At 38.4% G+C, this 12,114-nt stretch overlaps 1 protein-coding gene across 9 annotated transcripts in view; it reads left to right on the forward strand.

The window, feature by feature from the left end:
* Positions 1-9,758, forward strand: part of TNRC6C (trinucleotide repeat containing adaptor 6C) — a 107,454-nt gene extending 97,696 nt beyond the window's left edge. For all 9 annotated transcript variants that reach the window (XM_068413590.1, XM_068413592.1, XM_068413593.1 and 6 more), the window contains 4 exons: positions 2,015-2,209; positions 3,564-3,634; positions 4,391-4,530; positions 7,579-9,758. In XM_068413590.1, the coding sequence (XP_068269691.1) occupies positions 2,015-2,209; positions 3,564-3,634; positions 4,391-4,530; positions 7,579-7,939 (767 nt within the window). In that variant the 3' untranslated portion in view covers positions 7,940-9,758. The remainder of the gene's footprint in view (positions 1-2,014; positions 2,210-3,563; positions 3,635-4,390; positions 4,531-7,578) is intronic.
* Positions 9,759-12,114: the final 2,356 nt, after the last annotated feature.

The raw sequence follows: 12,114 nt of genomic DNA on the forward strand, positions 1-12,114 counted from the left end.
CACTGTTAAAAGTGAGCCATCTTCAGCTCAGGAAAAAGTCTGGTAGTACCTTGAGGAGGTACTCTGCATGGCTCTGGAGGGGTTGGGTTTGGGGCTCTTGGATGTCTTTTAATAGTCCAAAGCCTGATGCTCCCCGATATGGCTGAGCTTGTAGATGGCCTAAATAATTACTCCATTTTTTTTTTAATGAGCTATAAATTCTGGAGCATCTCTCTCTGCAAATCATGGAAACTTTGCTTGTGAACTGGCTACCTTAACTATCCAGTTTGTCCCATTATAAAAATGTGTTGGTGCTGTTATATGCATTAGCATTTTCATATCTGATCAGTGAAAACCCTCTACTCCTTTGAGTAAAGGAAGGTGCAACCTCTAGGTCATACTGCAGAATGTAAAACAAAAAGGGTTTGTTTGTAATGTTTTACTCCATTGAAAGGAAAAGAAAGGAATGGCTTGCTTTTCTTTTATCTGCCATGCATTTCTGCTTTATTTGCTTTTTATTTTTTTGCAGCGTCATCTAATCTTTATGTTAACCCCATGAGAAGTAGTTACATAGCAACATCTAATCTGTGGTAATGTGCATGTGTCGTGCCACCTCGCAGGCTGAGCTGCTCTGAGTTCTAAACCTCAAACTTTCTCCCTTTCGCCCCACCACTTTACCCTTGTTAATGTCTTCATCATCACTGTCAAATTATTTGTGTTGCTACAGTTTGCAAGAAGATGGGAGAGGAGTTGCCCTTGCACTTAAATTGTTATGATTCAGTATAAAATCATTGAGTTAAATGATACAGGTAAACAGAGGGAATTTGGGGAGTATCTGTGTGTATCACTGAGGCTGTGATTTGGTGACTGGTAAGTTTGGCTTTAGGACTAACAAAAACCCCTCAATGGCTGCCTGATGCAGAGCACTGATTCCCTATAAGCTTAATCTGCCAGTTCAAATCTGGTTTAAAAAATTCACAATATTTTTGCATCTTGGACTTTGTCAGACCGAGTATTTTCTTACTGTCTGCAATCAGCATTAAATAATTCAGGCAGCAGAATCACACCACCATTTGCTCTGGCAGAAGATGCAGTGATGTGACCATTTCAGTCCATTCCAGTCAAACACGTGCTGCTAATGTTAGTAACGGTGGGACTGTGCTAGGACAAGGAAATTGGACTCTTTAATTTCACAACATATGTTGGGACAAGGAAGAAAGGCAGGGATGTGTGAGTCTTAAGGTGAATAAAGGGTTTTGTTTTGACATCTGTAATTTGAATGAATTTTGTCTGCCACTCTGACTGCTAAACCTGTATTTGTTATTCTTGGGGTTTGTGTTATTTTATAAAACTCTGATTTGGTAGGAACAGTAGTAAGACAGTTTAAAAACTAATTAGGGAAATAACAAACCGAACAGTAAAAAGTACAAAGAGTGACAGGTTGTGATATGGTCTAATCTTCTGAAGAATTCATTTTTCTGAGAGACACTTGGAAAAAAGAGTATCTGTTACTTTGAGTATTCAGAAATACAGTTTTTGTTGGTCTTTGATCTTTGGAATGTTAATAATATATCAGAAGAACATATGGATATATTGGTTATATTAGATAAAATGAGTTGTGTAAGAAAAAGTGGTTAAGTTCTATTAAACCTTTGAGAGAGACAGTCTTGAAGTGTTTCATTATAGTTTTGATGAAATTAGATTTCAAATACTTAAGTCCATTTTCTGGTCCTTTTTTCATGTATCTTCTTTTATGAGAAAGTGAAATAGTAGGAGATTTTAAAAAGGGAACTGTATATGTAGCAGGTGGTGTGAGATTCATTAAATACAATATTCTTTGAAAATGTTAATACTAGTGTAAGTAGGTTCAAAAGATACAGGATTTATATCACTGAATGATACAGAATGGTGTTCTGTTCTCTCCTGAAAAGCTGGAAGAATATAGTCAGTGCAGAAGCTTGGTGGTTACCCGTCCTACTTGGTTTAACAGTTGTTACTAACTAAAAATACACAAATGTATTTTTTTCTATTGCAGGTAAATTGTCAGACATCAAGTCTACGTGGTCCTCTGGCCCCATCTCTCACACACAAGCCTCTCTATCCCATGAACTATGGAAGGTACCCAGAAACACTACTGCTCCTACGAGACCACCTCCAGGCTTAACAAACACCAAGCCATCATCCACATGGGGTGCCAGTCCCCTGGGCTGGACCAGCTCTTACTCCTCTGGTACGCTTGACTTTTGCATTTTATAACACCACAGTGCCTTCCTTTTGTAGTTGTTTGCCTTTATTCTGTGTTACAATAGCGAGGCACCCAACAGCTTTGTAGCAGGCTCCAGCAACTTGAGGTTTAGTGTGTCTGTTCTGGGGATGAAGCCCCTGTCTGTTTATTTTAGTTAGGATAAGTTGTAAAGGAAGCTATCGTCTTTCAGGTGGTCATATTAGTAATTTGACATAGGAATTGCCAAATAATTTCACTCCAACTAGGATTTTTTTTCCATTTCCTTAATTTCTAAAAATACCTTTTAAACATCTTTCTTGTTTTGTGGTATGATCTATGACTGCCTATGAGGCTTCAAGATGAGCAAATCAGCCCATGGAATTTAATATGGAACACATTTTTGGAGCATGGATGTGAAGCATTTAGGACCTGGTGGCATTGCAGGGCCCTCAGGGAATGTCTTAATTTTTTCATGCAGGCTCTTTTTTTAGCTGTCATTGTTTTGCTTAAATAAAAATGTGAGAAGCCATGGATCTGGCTATATAAATATATAGATCATGTTTGTTTGTGAAGTATTGTGAGCTTTGAAAGAAAGTATTACACCTATTTTATAAAGCTATTTTATTAATCTGCTTTCACTAAGTTAGGAATTGAACATTCCTCCCTCTTCTTCCCATTTATTTGGTATCTGTTTTCTTCACCAAAACCCCACCTGGTGGGCAGATACTGCTGGTGCCAGGGTTCTCTCTGGAGCCTGAGTGTGGTCACGCATATGACTACAGAAATACTGCGGTTTCTCAAATGCCACTCATAAATATCAAGCCTGTATAGTTTCTCATTGTAAAACACCAGGCTGGAGTTGGAAAAGCAGGTTTTGTTGGTTATGTCCTTGTATCTTTAATCAGAACATTGTCAGTGCAGAAATATCTGTTTTGAATAAGTCATATACATTAATCTATAGTTGGCAAGATAGCAGAATGCTGCAGTGCTATAAAAATCTTTAATGGCAAGCAGCAATCTGAGCTTGGACATCTGAATTGCTTTTAAAATGCCTTCCAGATTAATTCTAATGTAACCTGAAGATACAGTTTGTTGCAGTGTCATACCTGCATCCGCTAGTTTTCTAACAGTTATTGTGGGAATGTGAAAAAGGCCACAGATCTTTTAAATGTAACAAAAGCAGGTTTTCATTCGGCAGCCTTTCATTCCGAAGAAGACAATAAATCAAGGAAACTGCTGTATGATTTGTTTCCAGTAGCAGTAACGCTTGCTAGTAGGTTGCGATTCCAGATAAGTTTTCTTCTTGTAATATGCTCGCCACATCATGATAAAATGTTTTGTCGTGGCATTTGTGTTGTAGGTTCTGCATGGAGTACTGACAGCTCAGGGAGAACAAGCAGCTGGCTGGTTCTTCGAAACCTCACACCCCAGGTAAGTAGGATTGTGCAGAACTAGTTATGAAAAGAGACGTGTCACGTTTGAGATAAGAACATTACTTATCAACCTTGGTCATTATGTTCATTTGAAGGGAAAATAATTATTCTGCATTTATTACAAGTGTCTGTCTTCTACAGGGAATTTGTTAAGTTTTCAAAGTGCTGTCAAATCGAGTATGAACTTTTAAGACTGTAATTAGTCATTCAGGATGCACCATTTGTACATGTGTAAGTTTGGAGGTGAATGATGTCTTAAAGCAGATAGAGATCTGTGAAATCAGATGTGAAATCTGCTTTTCCTACGGGGTTTTTTTTTTGGTTCTTCTCCCAAGTCTGTCAAATCCTCTCATCCTCCACATAGTGTCATTCACAAGGAAGAACATAAGCCACAAAGCCATGAATGTTAGACATCCAAATTAATCTTGGGGAAAATATAGTTATATTTATGAACAATGTGTTTTTCCTTTCACTTATTTCTGGACTTCTGTGGACTTCTAATGATAAATATAATTTGTATCATCTAAATTGGGAAATTTTGTGCACTGGACTGTGGGGATGACTTAAAAAGACAGGATGTCTTGTTCAATGAAGACAGTGATAAGTCTATAATTAAATTCTTCTTATGGAAAAAACTATTTTTTTTTCCTTTGACCTGTACTTATTCTTTAGCTTTTAAACTTGTTTAGTTAACAAGCATTTAAAGTAAAATCATGAAAGTACAGATAACCTTTCCCCCTTTCCCTCTTACCAGATTGATGGTTCCACACTGCGGACACTGTGTTTGCAACATGGCCCTCTAATAACATTCCACTTGAACCTGACGCAAGGGAATGCTGTGGTCCGATACAGTTCCAAGGAAGAAGCAGCCAAGGCCCAAAAGTCTCTGCATATGTACGGTTCTGCTCTCTCTTTCCTTTGTTACTAAGCCAGTTTTATCTCAGAAACTATTTTCTTAGGCATTGATCTACTAGGACTCAGAACTGATCACTAGTTAGTTTAATCAGATTTTGGAAATTACCTAATGAGAGAGAGGAAGAAATAATTGGGGGCTAAATATTCATGTACTAATGAATAAGAGGTCATTACAAAACTTGCTAATAGGTATTCACCATTAATAATGTGCTCAGTAAGGATTTGTCACCTATAAGACTGCAAAGAATTTGTAAGATGTGGTAGGAATTCCAAAGGAAGCTCAGAGAGAGCATAAGACAAGGTTTTAGCTTAGAGAGGAACAGAAAGGACAAAACGATGATAAATAAAGAATGTGTTCATGGTGGCCTTTGTTAAGGGAGTTATGAAAGAAATTTAAAGAAATGCATGACAACAAAGTGTGCTTTTTAGGTGTTTTAAAATCCATGGGACTAATTAGCATACTACGCAAGAGCTGGAGAATTTGAGTGATAAAATCAGTGACATTAGGGAGGGTTAAGAATATAGAGACTGATGTTTCAGAAGAAAACTTAGGTACTTGGAGTTGGAAAGCAATTTTCTTTATCAACTGGTTATAGCATGAGTATAATGAAAAATACTGATCATAGCAGAAACATCGTTTGGAACTAGCTGTACTGCTGGCCTGATTACCTTCCTGATACTTAGACATTTAGGAGCAATGGTTACTCCATATGTAAAGTTGCAACTACTTTCCCATTATGAACCTGATTAAGAGAAATTGTAGTAATAATAATTATATTAATGACCGTGTTGCTTTTTTAACTGTTGACTGTTCCTTAATAAATGTTACAAAGCAGCATTGAGAACAATTGGAGATGAAAAACTGACCCATCTTAGTTACAGCACTTTAGATGTGGGCATCAGGTAAAAGAAATAATGCCAAAGGCAAAGTTAATATGTGAGTTTAAAGATAAGTGCTTGTTTTAAATATGTACCTGGAAGTGTCCTTACATTATCAGTGATCTGGTTTAATTTGTTTAAATTGTTTTTTTTAATAGGTTGAGGCATAACTATAGTTAGGCTGCTGGCAAGGACAGGCTGGACCTTTCTGAATGAAAAGGGTTGAGCTCTATATGTGTTTGGTTTGCTGGCAGCGTGACAGCGGTGAAATACAATGGGATTTGTGGAAGCCAACAGGACAGTATTGGAGTTCCAAAAGATATCAGACACTGTGTGTTTCACAGATAAATGTTTACATGGGATTGGTCACTGGAAAATAGCATTGCAGAGCCAACGGTCTCAGATCCCGTGTGATTTGATATGAGAATAGCTTGCTCACTCTCTCCATCCCTTGTTGTCTGGGTTTTTTTGGCTGTGTAAATTAGGAGCAGCAGCGATTAAATACTTTCTGAAAATTAATTTAAATTTTATGAAGAATGCATAGTTTCCAAAGACTGTGTTTGTGTCTATTCACTGACATACTTAAAGGTAGAAATTCTTAAGATGTGATTTTCAGCAAGGAGCATTTGCACAAACCCAGCTTGCTGGTGGCTTCCAAACCAGAGGCTGTGGTCAGGCGCTGGGGGGGAACAGCCGTTACAAACACGGTTGTATTCCAGCACGAGTGTAGTTGTTAACGTGTATGTTCGGAGTACATGCCATGCAATGGAGAGGCCGAACTAGTACAGGGGACCTGGAGGTTTAGGCAGGTAGATTTATCTTCCGTTCTTCTTTAAAGGGTCTTAGGTTGCAAAATAAATTCTCAAAGAAAATAAAAGCCATGTTCTTGGAAGAACTCTGCATCCGTTGCATTAGTCATGCAGTTATTCTTGTCAGACATATACAAAGGAAATTAATTTTAGACATACTATTAAAGAAAAGAGAGGTTTCAGGAAACAGAGGGAAACAAAAAACCTTGAACTTTGCAGGGTGAGTGGTGAGTTGCATTGAAGTTCAAATCAATTTTCAGAGTACAGATGTTGGAAATGTGTTCCCAGCACAGCCAGTGGGTTTCAAGTATATCTTTAAATAAAAACAGGAATAAGCATTAGACATAGAAGAGCTGAAGTGTATGTTGAAGAGTTAAACATTGCCATGGGATAAGACCTTTAAAGGTATGAAAGCGTACTTGTTCCTTACATGTGAAAAAAGGATTCTCTAATCTTTGAGTCTCTTAAGTCTTGTGAGAATATTTAAATTAGGAGGAGGAATTACACACCTCACGGTCCAGAGCTTGCCTTGCTACGTTATAGTGATGCATTGTTGGATCTCTATTTTGTATGTTATCTTTTTAGTAAAGCAAAGCGCCGTAATTGCTACAGGTCCCACTGCTCGGAAGTAATAAAAGCTACAACATTTATGCAAAAGTAAAAGTGGGGAAAGGAGGCAGTGTTATCAGGTGCTTGAGCACAGACTCAGAAACAGCATTTCAGCCTTTGCTGTAACTGAAAAGTTACCATTGAGTGTGTGATGTCTGTAGACATCCTGAGGTGCAAGGTGCCTGAATTTTATTCTGCTCATATATTTGGGAGATTTAAAAAGAAAGGGAGAGAGACAACTTTTCGTGGTTAGTTGATTTTAAAAAACACAGCAAATGATTGAATCTGTTGCAGGATTTAAATACTAGAATATATCCTGGGATGACAAATTAATGGGAAAAGAATAGTTTTTGAAAATTTATTAATATAAATTTGTCATCAGGAACAAATTATGCCAATAGTAGTTCTGGTATGGTTGTATCTTTATGCCTAAATAGAGTACAGTCTCCCATGATGCGTGTTAGTTGAGCGAGGTGGTCTCCACACATGTGGCTTTGTGTGTTTGCCTATGGATGGAGAAAGGTAAATAGAAGATAGGACAGAGAAGTCTGTTCAAGAGACTGGGGTTGCCAGGAGTGAGCAGATGCAGCATAAATCTTCATCTCAGATTCAGCTTGGGGAAAAATGGATTTATATCCATCTTGGATATTTCCAAAAGTGCCCTTTGCACCCCTTGTTTCATGCCAGAATCACTGAATCACGTGGCTGCACCTTTTGTTTTTGTCTCCAGGTGTGTCCTGGGAAACACTACCATCCTGGCCGAGTTCGCTGGCGAAGAAGAAGTCAACCGTTTCTTAGCACAAGGCCAGCCGCTGCCGCCCACCTCCAGCTGGCAGTCCAACACTGGAACCAACCAGACTCGCCTGGGCTCCTCGAGCAGCTCTCACGGCTTGGTGCGCAACGACGCCGGCCACTGGAACGCTCCGTGCCTGGGGGGCAAGGGGAGCAGCGACCTGCTCTGGGGTGGGGTGCCTCAGTACTCCAGCAGCCTCTGGGGACCCCCGAGCACCGACGACGGCAGAGTTATCGGAAGCCCGACACCTTTGAATACTCTTCTTCCGGGTGATCTTCTCAGTGGGGAGTCCATCTAGGAAACAAGAGAAACGAAATGGAAATAACAATCATCAGCACTAAAGGAAAAAAAAATAAAAATGGTAACCCTTTCCAGTCCCGGGCTTGATGAAGAATCCAGCTTTAACAGATCAGACTGGCAGCCCTTTTTTTAGTACCTCTGTCCAATATCGAATATGAAACTGCAGAAGTCCTTGTGAACTGTTCATGAAACAGTATGGGCTACTTTTGGTCAGTGTCACATGCTAATGACAGGATTTATTTTTTTTTTTTCATGGCTTTTCGTTTTATGTTGTCTTTTTATGTTTGTATGGTGATTTTTCAAAACAAAGTATAAAAGCTGCTTAGAATAGGTCTATCATGAAGGGCACTTTTCAGAATTTGGGCTGGAAAGGGTTATTTTATCAACTTGGGGGGCGGGAGGGGGAAATGAAAGCCTATTTAAAATGAGCCTGTGACTATTATGCACATTACCAGAGGCGGACCCAATAATCAGAAAGGGTGAAGTGTGATATTTACCATTGGTACAGAAAAGTAACGGATCTGAATGGTAACTATTGACTGTACAGGTTGAGCGGGGGGGAGGGAGGGCAGGGTTGGGGTATCTCTGTGTCCACTACTCCCATGGATCTGCCTATGCACATTACCCTTGTTTCATTACTTTTTCATGTCATTTTTTTTAATCCCAAAAATAGAAAAAGTAAAAAAAAAAACCACAAAAAAACAAGCAAACAAAAAAAAAAACATATCAAGATGCAAATACTTGAATCCAGCAGGCCAATAACAAAATGTGAACACTTTCTAAGTCTAATTATTACACTTCCAGGTCGGCATCAGTACACAAAAAACAGGCTCTAAGAATTCTTTTTTAAAGTTCAGACTATACGTTTTTTGTTGGAACAGATGTATGTATGTGAGCGTGCGTCTGCGTGCATGTATGTGTGTGCCCATGTGTGGTTTAACTAAAAGTGTGAATTTTTTTCCTTTTATTCAGTATATGCTTTTTATTTGCTCATTGGTCAAATGTTTAATTGTTATTAGCTTCTAACTTTGCACTGAGTGTCCGCAGCCCTTCTTGTAGCTAATCCTATAATGTTAAAAAGAAAAAAAAAAAAGAAACAAAAAAAAAGAAACAAACTGATAGAAGGGGCCGGCGACAATTCACGTGTAAATGTTTACTCAAGGACTCTTACCGCATTTTAAAAATTACAGTGTGTATCTCTGGAGAATAATATGTATATCTACCTTTAGCGGCTTTTTATTGTGGACTAATGCAAGAAAATTATTACCGGAGTATTGCACCATTTTTCCATTCGGAATATAAAGTTTAAAAAAAAAATACTCTTGTTGAACTGTGGCCATAGATAATTGTAAAGAGTTGATAGTTCCCTTGCAAGCAGGAACAGAAACAAGCACTTGGACATAGGTTTTGACTGCTTTTGGAGGAGCCAGGAGTTTTGGCTCCCACCTGTTTACAGACCTTTTTTTCTCCTTCAAACTTTAAAATAAAAAAGGAATTAAAAAAAAAAAAAAAAGAAAAAAAAAAAGACTTCCATCGTAAAGAAAACTATTTTCAGAATGAAGATATGCTACTTCAGAGCTCTGGGATTGAACAGTGTTGTTGTATTATTCTTTTCTTTGGCCATTGCTGTGTACTATTTTTGTTGTTTTCCTCCTCTTCGTCAAAGTGGCGAAAACTTTGTGATCACTATCTTGCACATGGTGGAAGATGTCTCAGGAAAGCCGGGTTTCCCGAGGAGCAACTCCACACCATTTCATGTATTTTTAAAACCCAACTCCTAGCACTGAAGATATTATTAAAAAACAAAATAAAATAAAGACAGTAAGAAAGAAGAAAATACCTAATCTAATGTGTAGCAGTTACATATTTACCAAATAATGGACTCAAAAGAAATAGATGTTTGAAGAGTGCTTTATATATTAAAAAAATCGCTTTATGTTTAAAAAAAGATCAATGTTTTTGATTGTTTTGAAAGGAAGAAAGACAATGGAATAACATACACTTCAAGTATGTTTTAAAAATTATATGAACATTGTGCTCCCTGCCTGCTTGGATCAGGAAACTTGTGCATTACATAATTTTTTTTTTTTTTTGGAAGATTAGCTTTTTAATGGTTTTATCAGATTTAAAGGGTCCTGCAAATTGCAAATTAACAAAAGCTGGTTTTATAGAGGATCATGAACTATGCACAAACTGGGTTCAAGACTTTTTTTTTTCCTCAAGTTTTAGTAGTGTATTTAGCTGAATAACCTTTCCTCAGAGTAATTGCATCTCATGGCCATTACACGCCTCCTACATATATATTTTATATATATATATACACACACACACTCTCTTATATAAAATATGTATGTGTGTATGTGCGTGTTTACATACAGTTTTCCATGCTGAAGTTAAGCATTGAGTTGTAGAAAAACTCCTGATATTTTAAAATTGGGAATGAAAATTTCTGTTTAAGGGTTTGGGGGGTGGGGTTTTGTTTTGGGGCTTTTTTTTTTTTTTTTTTGCCTTTCCTTTTGGATTAAAGATGTCTGTAACTCTGAGATTAAAAAAAAAACAACAATTGTGGCTTTTAATGTTTATTCTCCTCATAGAATGTGATTGTTAAAGAACATGCACCGAAAGTTGCTTTCAAGAGTACGAAGATTCTTTGAAACTTAATAAATTGCAGTTTTTTTCTTGGCTGTTCAAATAATGTGTATTTTTCTTTTCTGCAGGGGATACTAAAAAAAAATATTGTTAAATCTGTTAAGGTATTTCATGGAAGAAGTTTAACTCTTTCAATATTAATGAGAATTAAGTGTGTAGCCAGGCAAATCACTCCTGTAAGCGTAGTCGCACACTGAATCTCTGCTTGTTGGTGATGGTGGCATTCTCATCAGCTTGTGCCGTGAACGCTTTGCATATCGCATCCAAAAGCGTGCTGCGTAAGAAGCCGGAATCATTTTTTATGTTAGAATTATGTTTTTCTCATTTATTCATGTCTTTAGTAATATCGTAGGTGAATTGTTAACGCTTGGAATATAGCGAGGCTGAAGGCTCCTCTCTGGCTCTGCCGTTCAGTCGCCCCGGAGCCTCCTGTTTTCTGCACCTGGATGTCTCTGGCTCTAAATTGCCGGTTCCACTGAATTTTATGAGGTGAGCAAATAGCCTGTAAATAAGGTAGAAACATCAAAATATTTTCAGGTTCTGAAATCAAGGGAGAGATATTTACAGCAGCTAACATTAGGCACAGGAGGTGAATCGCAGGAGGTTTGGGGAGGGCCCCAAACTTGTCCCGTCTCCGTTGTCTAAAGATGAGTTTACGTTCTCCTCCCACCTCCATCAAACCAGTTCTTGACCTCTTGGTGGCATCGAGGTGATTCGTAGGGAAAGCACGATTTATAGCAGGTCTGGCCCCAGGTCTGTGGTGGGTACGAGTTTGTACAGTGAAAACTCATTCCACTAAGTCACTTGAGAAGGAAAAAAAAATAATGTGCAGAACTGGATTGGTAAGAAAGCAGTTCGGGGCGCTGAGCAACCCCGTGTGCTGCGGCTGCACCCCAGCCTTCTGTCACCGGGATTAGCGGCTACTCTGCCAAAAACTGGACGTTTAACGAGACCAACCCATGGGGCAGGGGGAGCCCAGGCAGCTCTTGAGAGTTTGCAGTTTGCTGGCAGGTATGATATAGTTAAAAATTATTAAATCTAGATTTGGGCGTAACTTATGTGACCTAAATAGCTAAAATACCCACTCTGAAGCCTGTTCTGATTTTGTTACCAATTCTGCCCCAAAGTTGCACCGCTGTTGCAGTGGTTGTTTTTTACTGTGAACCGCTTCCCTTCCCATCTCCTATTTTTTTTTTTTTCTCTTCCAGGTGTTTGTAATGAAACCCTTGGAGTTGCCTTTTCTTCTCCTCCATTAGTTTTTTGGTTGGTTTCTGTTCTGGTTGGGTTTTTCTCCCTTAGCAAGGAGGGCTCTCAGTTGCAGCATCCCTGGGTTTTGTGTGCCCAGACATCAAAGTCCATTACGGAGTTGAATGTTTTCGCTAACGAGAGCTTTTGTCTTCCATAAGGTTGGCAGAGATGGCTTCTTTTAAATCAGATGCACTGTTAAAATTTAGTATCCACCTTGGTAGATTAAAAGAAACAGAGCTTTTGGCCAAAATCCATCTTTTTAGTGTTTGTGTAGCT

This window comes from Nyctibius grandis, chromosome 15, assembly GCF_013368605.1.
Source record: "Nyctibius grandis isolate bNycGra1 chromosome 15, bNycGra1.pri, whole genome shotgun sequence".
NCBI lineage: Eukaryota > Metazoa > Chordata > Aves > Nyctibiiformes > Nyctibiidae > Nyctibius > Nyctibius grandis.